The sequence below is a fragment of the Polypterus senegalus genome, chromosome 2 (assembly GCF_016835505.1).
Source record: "Polypterus senegalus isolate Bchr_013 chromosome 2, ASM1683550v1, whole genome shotgun sequence".
Lineage (NCBI taxonomy): Eukaryota > Metazoa > Chordata > Cladistia > Polypteriformes > Polypteridae > Polypterus > Polypterus senegalus.
The window spans coordinates 112,926,759-112,943,918 of record NC_053155.1 but is presented as its reverse complement, the minus strand read 5'-3'; the positions used below and the strand labels follow the sequence as shown (position 1 = coordinate 112,943,918).

Below are 17,160 nucleotides of genomic sequence, written 5' to 3'. Positions count from 1 at the left end.
AGCGCTCTTTGGAGCTGTTGCTTTTTGTCTGCGTACTGCGTTCACATCGAAGGTTCTCAGCTGTGGTTGTGCTATGTTGTACGATGTCCACGGCTTTATTTGATGTTAGCTAAGACCCGGCACTTAAAAGTTTCTCTCGCAGTTTCGCTGAGTTTGTGCCAAACACCACCCTGACCATCTCATCTTCGTCTGCATAAGCACGGCTCTTCACTCGTGAATATTTAGCGGTAGAGTGTTTCTATTGGATTGCCAGTGACGGACGGCGTTATATGGGCAGGCACTGAATTACGTGGGGGGCGTGACGATGAGGGACGTAACTCCGCCTCACACGACGACTGAGCTGCGGCTATGGCAGGTATATATGTACAGAAGTAGGTTCCAGTTATGACCGTTACGCGTAGAATTTCGAAATGAAACCTGTCTAACTTTTGTAAGTAAGCTGTAAGGAATGAGCCTGCCAAATTTCAGCCTTCTATCTACACGGGAAGTTGGCGAATTAGTGATGAGTGAGTCAGTCAGTGAGTGAGTGAGTCAGTCAGTCAGTGAGGGCTTTGCCTTTTATTAGTATAGATAGACATTTCCATTTTCATGATTTTCTTTAATTTCAAAGATGCAAACATTATGTTTATGGTTCATATCTCCTGTTATGATCTGAGGTTTGGACACATGCAGATTTCAGTTCTGCCCTTATTTTTGGTAAACTTATTAATATTCACCTTGTGAATATTCTAAAATAAATGATTCCATTCAGCAAAGTTTGTTAATGGTATGACAGATTTATGAATGTGTTTTTGATGGTACCAGAATCAGCTGTAATACATATGCCTGTTGATTTGCCTGTGTATTTTTTTGGTCATTAGATAATATTAAAAAAAATTTGTGACACCGGTTAAAAGATTCAACCTTTCTGACTGAAATAGAAAAAGGTCATTTCCCCAGCGCTACATTTCTAGTGCAGAATCTTTCTCTTTCTGCTCCAGTGGATACTAATCTTCTTACTGTAGTTTTAAAATAATCTCTCTCTTTTGCCAGGCTCCTCTGTGAATTAAATTTACATTTTTTCAAAGGAAAAATACTAAGTGAGGTTAACACTACAATTTCCCTTTAACTTTAAGGTCTAATTTAGGTTGGAGTCCTTACAAGTCAGTAAAGTGCATATTTTGTCTGGTAGAGCCTCAATCAATTGTGAGTTTATACTACCAATGGTCTTTACCCTTTTTTAAATATGGTTTCTCATTCTTAAGAAATTGACATTTTCTATATGTTGGTGAGGTTTCATCTATATATTTCAGTGGTCACATTCTGTTGGATCTCATCCACTTTTTTATGATATAAATGCACTGGTTATGTCTTGAGGTTATTTGAAGTATATTTAAGCAAGCCAGCTCATTGCACATTCAATATTCATTGGAAATTGAGAGAGAGTGTAAAATCAAGATGTTGTGTTACTAATCGCTCAGTTTTTGGGCCTTTTCACATTGCTCTCTACTTGTTTTTCTAAGATTTTTCTATATTATAACATCTTGTGGAAGGTCATTTCCTGGTTTACCTCCTTATGGATAGATTTTACACGATCTCTCTGAAGACTGCATGTTCATTTTTTTTTTTTAAATGTTAATATATGAGTAAGTATTCACTTTATTTGAGTACAACCCATGATTCCTGATGCCTTATTTCTGTTTCACAATTACATCTGCCGAGATTATGGTTGCACACTATATCGGTGCTGAAAATATACCGATAAAAACAACTGTTAAAACGGTTTAGTAGCATTTTGTTGATTTTCGGCACTTAGAAGTAAATGGTAGGTTTCATGTCATTAATTATCTCAATCTCAACTCACTCCTTCTTACCTGCTTTTCAAGTATACATAATATATCAAGGTTGATTCACCACACCCTTCCCCGTCAAACCTATTAATATAAACACACCAGACACTGGACACTCCAAGGAGGTACCCCTATACCCTCACTCACCACTCCTTATATTGTTTTACATAGTGTAACAAGGCAGGGAAGTTCATAATTGTTGAGGAAGAACAGGGAGGGTTTTGTGGGATGGTGTGAGAGGCGATTAGTTGGGGAGTTATTTATTATTTGGTTTTGATACCTGTAACTAAGGTCCAAAAGCTGGTAACAATACCAAAGTCAAAATTTTAGTTTCAACTAGCCGGGATTGACTTTGAACATAAGAAAAAAAGTAGTTTGACAAAGGAGAGAAGACCATATAACTCATCAAGCTTGTTTGCGTAGCCAATAGTAAGAAAGGCTCAACATCTTATCTAGATACTTAAGGCTTTCATGTCATCTACGTTAGTCAGTAATTTGTTCCTTTTTTCTGAAAAAATTGTTTCCTGAGCTCTTAGACTACATGTACATTACCAGCCTCATGGCTCTATTACGATTTTATGTTCAGATTCGGATTTGCCTATCTTCACGGTTCACAGTACAAGTGACTTGTATCTTATTGTAATGTGAACGCATTTGTCCCAAAATGGCACACATTGATATGTTTGTGCTCAAGTTATCTGAGTCACCAACTTCATATTTGTGAGATGACTCATCGTATTAAAACTGGCAATACTGATATTCTATTGGTAAACGGTTTGTCAGCTGTACATGATTCGTGTAAGCATAAAAAAGCCTGACAGCTAGCTTTTGCTGTTTCTGCAGCTATTGCCGACACTGCTGCACCAAGACATGTATTGGGTACAAGCAATTGTGAGACTATGACTGTTGTCACTGCTGTAGCTCTCCTTCATTGTTGTTTTGCCTCACTGTCAGTGCTGGTTGGTGACGACAGTGCTCAGCTCATGTGTATAGCCAAAGAAAACATTAATTTCTATCTGACCACTGTAATTCATGTTATCTGGCCACAAATACGCATCCAATCTAGGAGCGTGTATGAAAGTGACTCAAAGGAATTGAAAAGATTGCATTTTTGTGTTCGATCAGATTTGAGTCTCTTCAGTCTGGTAATGTGAATGTAGCCTAAAATGTCTTTCCTTCATATGTTCCACTGTTATCCTTGAGGATGTGGTTCTCCTTTTAACTCTGTTTCTGCACAATCCTTGCTGTAATGGTAAAAGAAGTTCCAGAAAATTAAGTTTCCAAAAATTTACAAAAAATTAAACTGGTGCCCCTTCTAGAATTGGTTCCTGACTTCATTCCAGTGCTGCAGAGAGTCTCCTGCTTCCCAAAGCATTGAAATTGGATTTAGTGTGTTCAATAAATGATTAATTATTAATTAATAAAAGTTTAGCTTTTACCTTTCATGGGTTTTAAAGCTAATTGGTATTATAAGGCTCCAGTTGTCTTGAGTAGTATTCTGTGCAATTTTAAATGTCAACTGAAGATTATTTTTGAAGCTCTAGGTAAACAGGACTCAGTGATCTACATTGGTCTAAAGATTCTGTTACTATCAAATCTCATTGCACATATTGTTCTTTCAGGGTATACATAATTGTCAAACATCCTCTCCTGTCTGCTTAATGAATCACTTCTTCTTAATACCCTGTATTGCTTTTAATTTTCACTTTGTTAAGGACTGCACCACGTTTTCTCTCTTCCCACTATTGAGGTTTGCACATCATTCTGACCAAGAAAATTCTATTGTTCATTGCCTTTTTGGTCATGTTTGTGTTCCTTAGCAGCTCTTTGCTTTGAGCGCAGGCTTAATTCATCATTGTCACTCTTCATCTAATCTCTTTTTAAGTCTTCCACATTTTGTCTCTGTGCATTTGAGTGCTGCACTTTATCTTTGTTAACTGTACCACATGCTCTTATAATATTAATTTCTCACCTTGACTTTCAGATACTCATTATTATAGGTATCTATTTGTTAAACATTCGGACAGCCTGCATTGCACCAATATTGATTTTAAAGTTAAATATCTGATTGTTTGGAAATTTTGCTGTTATGGTGAAGTGAAATGATTTTCATTTTCATTGCCCTTGCAAGCAGATCATAATGCACTGGCAGAATAAAAATCTATTCCAGATAACAAAATCTGTATATATAATTCACTAAGCAGCCGACCATGGCACGCAAGACAGAGACCATGGGATACGCACGACAGAGCCACGCCCGCCCACTCACAGAGTCCCTCCCACCAACTCTAAGACCCTGGGATATGCACGACAGAGAACCGCCCACTAAGTCTACCCCTCCTCCCGCGTCCACCCTCGCTTTCAAGGCATGCGCACCGCCTGCTCATGTTCCCTGCACGCAACACCTCACCAAACACAGCCTCAGTCGCTTTCGTCTCTGCTACAGTCCACATGCACCTCTGAGCCACGTTGACTTTTCATTGTTCTTTTCGGTTCCGGCTGCTTTTCTATATACTAAGTTGGCCATGGCACGCAAGACAGAGACCATGGAATAGGGATACGCACGACAGAGCCCCGCCGGCCAACTCTAACCCTCCTCCCGCGTCATGGGATGTGCACGACAGAGCCACGCCCGCCAAGTTTGACACTCCTCCCGTGTCCAGTTCATTCCCCGAAGAATTTCTTAATAGTCTTACTCCCACTGGCATGCCTCCGCATAAACTCAAAATTAAAATTGGTTCAGTCATCATGCTTCTCAGAAACCTCCTGCCAGCAAAAGGTCTCTGTAATGGCACTAGACTTTCTGTTACCAGCATTCACCGCAATGTACTGGAGTGTAAAACTATTGTAGCTGCTACCTCACAAACTGTCCTTATTCCCCGGATTTCCCTGACCCCATCAGATTCAAATTTGCCTTTTACTTTTACATGCAGACAATTTCCTGTTAGATTGGCCTTTGCAATGACAATTAGTAAGGCACAGGGCCAAACTTTCAAAAAGATATGCCTGTATCTGCCAAAACCAGTTTTCAGTCACGGACAATTGTATGTTGCTCTCTCCAGAGTTCCATCTTTTCATTCACTCACAGTCATATCCTCAAACCCACCCCATTTGGACAACTGTGTCTTTCAGGAAGTGTTCACCCATCAATAAATAATTTTGCAGCGTATGCTGCACCGCGGGTTGCCTAGTATATGAATAAAAGGACAAATTCATTTATAAGCTGTACCTGTTACTTCTTTGAAGATCTTTTTTTAAACAAAACAAGAACATGTTTACTTCTACTTTACCTGTCATGAATTTAAAAGACATAAACGGAGGCAGACTGTTTATCTACTGTAAAAGGATAAAGGTTGTGTTTTTACACACCTTTCTGTTTTGTGCAAAAACATAAACTAATTCAATTCCCTTCTACAACAAAGGTGGTGAATGGATTATAAATGACAAAAATTATACAAACAACAGTGTCATCCCATTATTTGGGCTAAAGCTGAACTAGGGAAAAAATAGTAAGTGGCTACTTGCACGGAGACAGTTTTCACATTCATGTTCAGCCCACTAAACTTGCTTACAATGTAAAGCCACCCACAGCTCACAGCCTCCACGCGGCAGCTCTTGTTCAGTACCCAGTGACGATAATAATGATTATCTACTGTACTTTGAAACAAAACAGGGGGTGGAAGACAGAGCAAAAGAGAGAGTGGGAGAGAGGCCTGCAGTAATTGATTTTCTTTAACGTCTTTTTTTAGTCTTTTGAAACCTGAAATTGAAGAAAGTAAAAAAGACATCAAAGAAAGGCTTATCATAGTGAATGGAAAGTTGCATATATAAAAGGATTTACAATATATAAGAACATTAACAGACCCACATTATGCATTACAATATATGCCACTAACTTATTTCCTTGAAATAAAAAAAGAAACCTTTATCCACTGGTGCAAAAATGTCAGCTCTTGCAGAAGGACTGCTGGTTTTGTGGATTTTTCATTGAATAGTAGTAGATTTTTGAGGGTATACACTGCAAAAAATGAAAACTAAGCAAGTGAAAAGAATTTAAATCATGACATTAAATGTTGTTTTCCTTATTGTAAGAATTATTGGCTTATCAAAAAATTTGTATTTATGATTTTTTTAGCTTACTTTAAGAAATCTGGTCAAGTAAATTTTGCTTACCACACTGGGAGATATTTTTGCTAAATAAAAGCAAAACAGCTTCCCACTTAAAGTTGTTTTTGACTAGATTTGTATGTGCATTTTTTGTGTTGTGTACATGGATTATGTAATAATTGAAATGTCATCAGTTTGCAGGAGGATATTTCTTCAAACTAAAGATATTACACTTTATCTAAAAGTAACTATATCCAATATCTTAAAATATGATAGCCATAAATTATTTTTTCCAATTAGAGTTAATAAATTATGGTACAACCAGGCCATCCATTTTCCACATCAACATTCTCAAAAACTAGGCTTGGAGCGCTAGAACTTGAGGTAAAAGGCAGAAACCATTCATGAGGAGAACATCAGTTGAAGGGACAACTTAGAGTCACCAAATGTACCTAAGCTGAACATTTTAGATGGCTGGGAGTAAAAGGGAGATCCTGCATAAAACTCAACTTCATTTGTTTACAAGTTTATTTTTCCCAGCATCTCACTGGCTGGAGTTGTTATTTACTTGTCATCCTGGTTATCATAGAATTAGACATTTTGATATAGCCATTAGAGAATTAATAAATGAGTTTAGCAATTTATTCCATACTTATTACTTTATTGTTTATCTCTATAATGTAACTTTATTAATTTATTTATGAGTTTTTTTAATGTATTAATTGATAATTAGATTTTTTAACTCCTTGTAAAGCACAGCGAGCCACTTTGTATGAAAATATGTTATAGAAATAAATGTTGTTGCTGTTGTTATTGCTTTCAAGGGTAAGAACATGCAAACACCATCTTGGACAGATGGTGGGCTGAAATTCGAACTGAGGTCGCTGAAGTTGTAAGGCAACACTGCTGATTAATGTGGCACTGTTCCACCTTTAAGATGAATAAAAATAAAGCAAAGGAGAAAAAAATATTTTCCAGGAAGCAAGTCTAGCCTAGTCAGCTCAGGTAACAAATGTAGTGTACTTAACCCTAGCATGAGGTTTTGGCTTGGCTAGTCTGGTTAGCACAAATAAGCACATTTTCATCATTGGCGTACTCTACATGTAGCAAGAAGTGGCACCAGCAGATTTTGCTTTTCAAACTCCACGTGTGACAGTCCAGGTTAACTCCATGTCCTTCCTCTTTGCTCAGGCTCCTCGTATACTTTTTACGATGGAAGTGTGCAGGCATTAATTACGGACCCCGGACCACTAATGAGAGAATTGACTGAACTGTATGCATCTGCATACTCAGCTGATCACTATAATTCATACCCCAGTGTCACTCTGCCCTGCAACTATACACACACCTACATACCCACATAATCCTGAGTGCTCCTTTATTTATTTAAAATATCCAACGCCATGTACTCCTCTCATGACACCACTGCAGTATGTTATTGGAGCAAGATGGTACAGAGATTCCAGTCCTGCTTAAAAATAAACATTTGTGAAAGCTTATGTTGTTTTCTTTCTCTAAATTCCCACCATGATATTTTTATAAGCCACCAAGATTTCCCTCCATGGGATACAAAAGAGCAATTCTCTGATGGATCTTTGCATTGTAAAATTCATTGACTTTCCTCCCAAGTTACGACAGAAGCTGGATTTGTTTTTAACATTGACTAAAATAGTGTACCACATTTAAATTTTGCTACAACCATCCTTTGTTCCTTAACTAGATAATTTTGGAATTTACTCATAACTGATGAGTTTTGATAGGGTTTTTAGTAACGGGTCTACCAGTGGGTCAGTCTTTTTTCTTTGTGACTGAGCCTGTATTTTATAGTTGTTTATGTGGAGACTTGTGCAGCAATTGGCATGGTAGCACAGTTATTAGATAAGGTGTCTTATAGCTGAAAAAACATGCATGTATTTCTTTTCCCTTATTTCAGACATGAATGTTAGACTGAATGGCAACTAATTTCTTCCAATATACAGTACTGTAAGTGATTATTTGCCTTGCCAGTCTAAGGCATAAGTAAACTAAATGGCTACATAGGGTCCCCATCTTGTTCAGCCTGTCATGGAAAATGGGAAAGATGGGGAATGGAAAGTCGTCCCCCCCCAGAATTTGTGAACTAACCTATGGATCAGATATCCATTCACCCCCTAACTCTTTCATTGTTCTGATTAATCAAATGGGACCCTACACCTTTCTAATGCAATTTTTTATCAAGGAGCATTCAAGCTTAGGGCCTCAACAGGTGTAAAACCAGAACTGAGTGTGGATGTGCCTGAGAGCGTCCAAGGTATTCCATCAGGAACTGCTGATTGCCTTGCACGCCATTCAATAGACTCAGGGTCTTTACAACATCGAGAAGGAATACATTACTTTAAATTATCATTGCATTTCAAATAGTGATGGAAATCTAATCAGGCTGCTTGTGAGCAGAGGTTGGCATCAGTGTGCATGGGTTAATGGTGATTTTTGATAACTGTTGGTAAATAACATTATGTCAGGTCTCTTTGTTTTTCTTTATCTTCAGAAGTTTTTTCAGGTTCTATGCACTGTAAAGTATTTGTTTCAGTTTAGTCTACATTTCATTTGCTTTATTGATACATAGTTTTTTTAGTTTCATTCTCTGGTAATCTTGTCATCTTGTACTAAAAATACTGTCTCCTTTGAACACTAGAGTTTTAAATGCCATCTAAAACAATAAATGATACATTTTTTATAAAATTATGAAGACACTTCCACAAGTCATTTTTATCAATGTTCTTCAAAATTGAACCATGTTTTAGAATTAACTAGCAAAATACCCGTGCTTCGCAGTGGAGAAGTAGTGTGTTAAAGAAGTTATGAAAAAGAAAAGGAAACATTTTAAAAATAACATAACATGATTGTCAATGTAATTGTCATAGATGTATTTTAGTATTGACAGTGAATTTGATGATTTGAAACTCTTTAATTTATGATTGTAAATGTTGTGTATGAGAAATGCATATTTTTAGGATGTAAGGATCCCTATGTAAACGACGTTTGTAGTTCTGCCCTCAGGCTTTAAAATGACCAAGATGACTGCTGAGCTTACTCTTGAGCATGCAACGTACAGAGAAGACTTTTTTAGAGTCTGGCCCTGTGACTTACTTATTGTCGTAGCGAAACAGACCCTTACTGGAAAATTGGAGGCGTTTGAATTGGAATGGGAGGTCAGAGGGTATGAGAGAGATGCGAGGAATAAATACAGTCTCCTGTGAGCCAGTTCCAATGAAGACAGTTGCCTCAATGAGGTTCTTGTGCAGAGATTTGATCTTAAGTCTGGTGCCGTTGTTCTGACGAAACATCATACCCATCGAAATGATCTACTCACTGATATTACGCATGCACAGACCAAACCTTTTACAGTTTTCTACATAGGTATTTACTGTGAACATTTTATAAGTTGTATATTTTGCATGTGTGACTTTTAATCTTGTACAGGCCATTGTATCCATACACGGCTGTGTCTCCTTCGGGCATTAAATGATACATATAGAATAAATTGAGAAATGTTAGCATTTTCATAAATTTGATAGACGACATTTAAATACAACATGTTAAATGATGATATGGTATAACGTTATAAGTTTAATGTTACGGAAGGGTGTAACATATACGGTGTATATACCATATCTGCCATTTAAATAAACTACGGTAGGATATTTCGACAAAGTAGGACAAATCGTCAGAACACCGTTACAAAGTTTTGGTGGTTGTTAAGTTTCGTAGTAAAGCGGTTGAGTAAACGAAAAGGCAGGAGACACAGTAGGAAGACGTGAAGCAAAACCAACAATAACAGGCTTGAAAGGGTGGAGTAACGAAGACACAGGTGCAGTGAGCACGAACAGCTGAGGACAGTAAGGAAGCGAATTAAGGAGGCACATGAGCGCGAGATGTCGTTAATGTATATAGGCAGGGAGCCAACCATAGGTGCGCGGACAGTGGACAGCGGCCGTGCGGAAAAAGGAAGGGGGACCGGGGCGGCCCTTATGCGTTTCTGCAGTGAAATTAATCCTCTGTTAACAGAAATAAGGAATGAAACCGCCAAAAGGAGAGGTCAGTTCCGAAAGTTTCTTACGGCATAATGGTGAGAACGGCCAAAAAGAAGACGTTATTTTCTAAAGTTCGTTATGGGGCATGGCGTGAAATGAAACATATTTAACGTTTGTAAGTACAGTGTAAAGGATGAGCATGGAAAATTTGGACTTCCTATGTATATTGGAAGTCGCAGATATAGTGAGGAGGCCGGGGTTTCCCCTATCTATATATACTAAACTAGGGGGTACACCCGTATCCCCGTTGGGTGTTGCAATAAGACATGAAACACAACTTTTGTAAGTACACAGCAAGGAATGAGCATACAAAATTTCAGCTTCCCACCTATATGGAAAATGGGAGAATTAATGATGAGTCAGTGAGGGCTTTGCCTTTTATATTTATTGATTACACATGATAATCATGATAGCACAGGTATGGAGCCTCTTAAGAAGGCTTTTTATTTCTCATGTTCATGAGATGGGTTTTCGTGTGCACGAGATAGTTTTGTGAGCTTGCAAAAGTTTCCTATGATCAAGAAAAATTAACTTGTCAGTGTGCGACACTTCCTCATATGTTCGTAAAACTATCTTATGAGCATGGGATATTTTCTGCACTCAGGGAAAAGAAAGGAATGAGGCCAGACAAAATTAAAATAAATAAACTTTATATTGAAGATAGGTAGTCTTCAAAATTGGTTGAAAACAGTAAAAAGAAGAATGCTGGGTTGACTTATGCAAAATTAGTTGAAGTAATAGTGCATTATTTTTGGAAGGGTAACTTAAAACCGCAATGTAAGAAATTACTTTGGTTCATCAAGGGAACTGTAATTTTATTGACAACTTACTCTCTCTAGTGAAACCAAAAAGTATCAAATATATACCTCAATTGCTTATGTTCACTGAATATGTTTTTTCTGATACCATATTAAAAAATATGTGATCATATAAATTTATGTTTCGTCTTATTGTAAGGAAACACAATTAAGAAGTATTTGGTAGAAATAAAATTTCTGTTTCTTTTTAATCACTGGGCTAACTTCAAAAATAAGAAAATAAAATCAAACCTAACCTAGTATTCTAATTGTGTTCATTCCTATTTTTAATCTTTTACTTCCAGATATCCAAGAGTTTTATGAAGTCACATTGCTTAACACACAGAAAACCTGTGAGCAGAAAACGGAAGAAGCCAATCATGTTGCAGATAGATGGGAAAGAGCCAGCTCTCCCACAATCGTGCAGCACGTTCACAGGACCCAAGAGGTAAGAAGAATGTTACGCTGAATGCGGGTCTTGTTTCTAAAGGTTTTGCATTCAGAATGGGACCTGTGGCTTATCACTTACATATGCTGCCTGTAAGAGGTGTTATTTAGAAATGACAGCCCCAGCACTCACACCATGTGACTGCTCTTTCTTTATTCATTATAAGATATGAATGATGATGCTTATGCAATTGAGAAATAGTACAAACTTACAATATAAGGACACCAGTAATCATCTTTCTCCAAGCATATAAACATAACCAATTTAACCAATTTGTATAATGTTACATGCTTTTGATTGAGTCACTGACTATTAAACTTATTGGCTATTTCTAGACAACCTAAGAATAAATCATCAAAACTGACAGATCCATCTCATGGCCCTGAAGCCCAGAAAAATCTGACTTCACAGAACCGTTTATTAAATAGTAAAAAGACATCAGACAAGAACATAATGATATTTTGCTTTTGATAGCTGATGAAGAGTGTTGTGCTGGTCTATAGTGAAGATAGCAATATGTTTGACCATAAGTCTTTGACATAAAGTTTCAAGTTCTGCCTGCATCCCATCTTTATCTTAATCTCATTTATGCTCTGTAAACAAAAATAAATAAAGAAGAATTTAAGGTGCATATACCCATGGTGTCCAAAGCTGCTTTTTGATCTCTGTCTGTGTTTCTAGGTTTTTTATTTTAAAATTTATGAAATCTAAGTTTTTCCCCATACATTACTTTATATTGTGATTATATATAAGTTTTATATTGATTGAGTCTATGAATGCATTCAGTATATGTATCATACTTATTCACAGTCTTCAGAAGGCAAACTCTTGGTGGCAAGACCAGCACTGGAGTGGCACCAACCTCATTAGCTGGCTGCAACATCTCTGACAGCTGGTGCACCTTCCTTCCTCTGTCACTCCCTATAAGTGTTGCTCTTCACTCTCCTACTCTGTAACTTTGCCACGTGATTAGCTGTAGGGCAGAAGGAAAGGAAATCCCTGCTACCTGACTGACTGGCTAACACACCTTCCTTCCAAGCAACACCAAAACATTTTAAGCAACAGAGTGTCTAGCTCACTGGCGACACAGTTAGCTTGTCTTTGACTGAAGTGTGCATGCATGCTCCCAAGTTCCAGTTCGGTGGAACATTTGCAGTATTGCAATTTGCCTCCCTTGTTAACAATGATGAATGAAGAGTCACTGAAGGAAAAAAAAAGCATGGTTTTCTCTGCAGATTTTATTTTTTCTCCAGCCATCTGGAGTTTTTTTTTTTTTTCTGTCCTCCCTGGCCATCAAACTTTACTTTTATTCTATGTTAATTAGTGTTCTCTTATTTGAATTCATACTTTGTCTTTTTTCTCTTTCTTCATCATGTAAAGCACTTTGAGCTACATTATATGTATGAAAATGTGCTATATTAATAAAGGTTGTTGTTGTTTTACCTGTTAATAAATATGTAAAAAGAATGTAGTTTAAAACTGCTTTATCGAGTTTTGTTATCTGGTTTTTTTGTGTAGAATCTGGACTTACCTGAGAGTGGGATCATTTCTTTTAGGAAACCCTGCTGCATCTTCCTGACTGACTGATATTTTTGACTATTTGCAAACAACCCGTGGAAAAAACATTTTTACTATTGGATCAAATTTAAACTCCCCAAAAACTTACCGCAATTAAATCATGAAAAAATCAGAGAAAACCATGATGATGATTTCAATTTAATAGTTGTAAAGAACAATCTTAATACTGGTCTAAAGTAGTTGCAGAATAGCAAAGATGATAGCATGTCTGACTACAAATCAGTGGCATTAGGATTCACATCCCCACTGCATCATTTTTAGTTGCAATTGCATAACATGCAAAAAGTGACCTTGTGCGGTTGCCACGTGTATCTGTCTGTCCACAAGAAAGAACTCCGCTCACAGTGGACTGATTTTGTTAAAATTAGGAGTGCTTATTCTTCAAGGAAATGTGTCCAGAAAGTTATAGTTTTGTTCAGATATCTAGAATGCAGCACACAGTACAATTTTTTGAAATTTAAAAATAACTCAATAACAAGCATTGGCAAAATTGTGTATTTAAAACAGGGAAACATTCTACGTGACCTAAATTACAGATTCATTTACAGCTTCAAACTTAACTTGAGCAAGGTCACATAAACTTGTATATTTTGTTTAACTTACCCAGCAAAATGGATTCCCAATACAAGTCAATAAAATGTTGTGGTAGATGCAGACAGGCATGCCATTTGTACACCCACTCACGAAAAATGAAACACAAAAAGCAAAAAAGTCACTTATATGAAAAAAGTTATGTAAGTTTAAGGAATTATAAAAGCGGTGCTCTGTAATCATAGAGTGAACAAACGTGTACTCAGAATTTACAATATATTAAACTAAAAGCAACCCCAGACTTGCATTATGTGCATCTTCTAATGGCTCAGTATTTTTTTGACACTATAAACACCAGACCTGCTCTTCATCATGATGTGAAGCAGTCAACAATTTTACCTTGAAATTGAACCATATTTTAACCCTTCACTTATATCTTTAAAGAATGATGTTTAAGAAATGTAAACTATAGTTAGTCATAGACAATCATCTAATATCAGAACATCAGTCAAATCCATGTTTATATCACTTGCTGCTGTCCTGTTTTAATGACATGATATTAGAAAGTGTGTGGTCTACAGATGCATGTAATTTTGATCTGTTCTCTTATTTTTGAATATATGTTACTGTTATCACTTTTTTATTTATGAAATATTTTTATAACTGACTGTTTAAAGTAACTAAAACAATGTAAAATATTCAACCATTTAGTTAAAGAAATTTCCGACATATTACTGAACGTGATGCCATGTATACTTCTCCCTAATTTCTTTGATTTTGACCTTACTTATGTTTCATATACAAAAAAATTATGCAGATGAGTAATGATCATCACTGCATAAGTGATTTCTAAAGTTAAAAGTATATTACTATACAATTATCTCTTACCAAAGAAAAATATTGTCCCATATTGTTCTAAAAGTATAAGAGATTCAGAGTGTTCAGTTTCCTGTGTATGAAGATGTGCATTTATTTTCTATTGTTTTGTCAGAAAACATAATAACATTTTTAGATTTGCTTTAAATATTGCATTTCCATCTTCTGTATTCTGTAATTTAAATTGATTACTTGACCAGTGTCCCTTAAGAAATCAGAACTGTCACTGTCTCTATCTACCTGCATTGTTTATTAATTCACAAGTCTGACTACTGTGCAATTATTTAGTGGAAGTTTAAGATTATTACTGTAGTTAATAAGTACTGTATGTCATTACTATTCTTTAAACATGTGTGTTCCTATATACTATATACTACATGCTATCATTATAATAATGTTATCCATTCCACTACAAAAACAAAATTTGAGCCTTGATTACTACTAGTATATAATATACATGAGAATAGTGGAACGGTGGCTCTGAGGCTAAGGATCTACACTGGCAATCAGAAGGTTGCCGGTTCGAATCCCATAAATGCCAACAGGGACTTTTCTCTTTTGGGCCCTTGAGCAAGGCCCTTAACCTGCCATTGCTGAGCACTTTGAGTAGTGAGAAAAGCACTATATAAATGCAAAGAATTATTATTATTATTATTATAGTGTAAGGTCAAGATATTATATTCATGTACCTCAAAACGTTTGAACATACGGACATATGGAAGCTTCACTTAATTACTGAAATGTTTAGATATGTTTCTGTTTGACCTCCAGAAATGGGAGAAATGCAGCTCAATGATAATGACTGAAGAATAGCAGATATGCAGATTCTCATGTCCTGATTACTGCTTAGTATCTTTTTCTTGACAGATATGTCATAATCCATCAAAACAGCTGTCTTCTGTAGTACGCCTTCCTGTTTGATAGCAATTAGACCTGAAGCATCAATGCAAGAGCATTACCTAAACCTCACTATGCTGACATTTCAGATTCTTCTTTCATGCATTTGAATCTTCTCAGAAGGAGTAATTGAGTCTGGATGGTAGGCAGATATCATCATTCAAAGCCAGCAGTTGTGCTCTTGTTATTTTTTAATACAGCTAATGAAGATGGCATAAACATGTAAAGTTTCTTTAGAATGAAATGTGCAGAATATTGCTAATTTATGTTATGTCACTCATTTATTAAACATTGGAGGTTATAAAGTACATATTAAAGAATGTTCCAAATGTTTTCAAAGAGTGTGAAGAGCCTTGCAGTCACGCTTTATGCTTGCTTTAATTAGCTTTGTGAAGCATCAAGTTGGTTTCATTTCCATCAGTTTTATGTGGTAAAAGTCTGAGTTGGCCTGAGTAAACTTTGTTTTTCAAGGACAGTTTTAAGGAGTTCCTTTGAACCCTGGTTCAGGACTATAATGTTTCCACTGTTTTCTGAGTCAAACCACAAAACTCCTGTGACTTCACTGTGCTTTTCTCAAGACTGCCCACTATGGAGAAGAAACAATCAGGGTGTATCCTCACTAAATTAAAAACAGCATCAGCTCTGCTTACCAAAGTGCAGACCTTACCTTTACACAGTGATTTTACCAACCCTGCTTTTAGGATTTTTCTGGAGCTTAAATTCTGCCTGAAAACTTCCTTAATGAGACTTTCAGTCCCAGTCAAACACATGGGACTTTGAGCTCTCTCTGCACCTTTGTTCCTGGGCCTCCCCTACTTTTTTCATGACTCTGTTTATTGAGGGATGTATTTCCTTCAGTTTCTAAGTTATTGTTTTGTGGATTTTGCATGTAAGACAAGGGTGACATGTAGGCTAGTATTTAATATTTTTTATTTTAACCTGTGGTATCTCTTTTTATCTACATTGCTAAATATTTGGTACTTTTTTGCCTTTTTATGTTGTACTTTGCTAGACATTTACAGTTTATTTCCTGATTTGAGAATGTATTAATTTGAAGAGCTTGTTTGTTGTTAATTTCTTGTTGAACAATTTTGAATTCATTACAATAATTAGTCAATTTCCTTAGACTATTTACTTTACTAGCCAACTTTACTGATTACTTGACTTCTTCATTTTGCTCTCTTTCCCCAGCTGTTAGCAGTAAAAAAACAAACAAAAAAAAATTCCAGTATAAGCAAGGTGATCTGCTGAGCCAGATCTGGAATTAATCAACCAAATTACATATAGTGGTATTAATAACCTGTTACACATAATGAAAAGAACAGAGAAGATTAAGTCGGCTGCTGAGTTACTGATTCTTAACTGAGCTCTTGGTAAAATAGGTGGAACTCTAATATATTTATTTGATGTGTTAATTAAGTTTAAGTCATCTGTTAAAGTTTAACTGAAACTAAAGAGTGTTTAGTTGCTGCAATTTGAAATGTCAATGCTGTTTAATTTTCTTCAGCTAATGGTTTAGTATTGTCGGGTAAATGAAGATGGATTTGTTTGTTGTGGCTTTGGTGATGAAAAAAAAAGCTAAGACCATAAGAACTTCGTGTCAAAGTAAAACCCTTCACAAAAAGTTAAGTACCATTCAAAAGGCTTCAGCTGTAAAGACAACTGTTGAGCATGAACTCCCATGCCCAATCCAGACTCTCAAGCCCTTTTGAGCTACCCATTATCCATTCATCCCAGACAGAAGTCACTCCAGTTCTCCAGATACCTGACAGGTCAGTCTAGTCCTCATACCCGAGTTCTCATTAAAGCTCACTCCAAGGTGAATGCTTGGGTCCCTGCTATCAAGCTGCCTACCAGAGTGGCTATGTGAGTCCCCATCAGCAGGGTCCTACCAGAGCAATCCCCCCAAATCCCTGCCAGTAGGGTGCCAGCTATTTCTCAAAACCCCAAGAAGGGGATGTTCAGAGCAGATTCCGGCAACCCCATAAGGAGGCATTTTAGAACTATTTCTCCCAATACCAGGC

General features: G+C 36.6%; 1 protein-coding gene across 14 annotated transcripts in view; it reads left to right on the top strand.

The window, feature by feature from the left end:
- Positions 1-17,160, top strand: part of dlg2 (discs, large homolog 2 (Drosophila)) — a 1,682,723-nt gene that overhangs the window by 360,552 nt on the left and 1,305,011 nt on the right. For 12 of the 14 annotated variants that reach the window (XM_039744362.1, XM_039744355.1, XM_039744358.1 and 9 more), the window contains one exon: positions 11,112-11,254. In XM_039744362.1, coding sequence (XP_039600296.1) covers positions 11,112-11,254 — 143 coding nt within the window. Of the gene's footprint in view, positions 1-11,111; positions 11,255-17,160 lie in introns of those variants that run through there. The other 2 variants (XM_039744367.1, XM_039744365.1) reach the window with 1 other exon arrangement.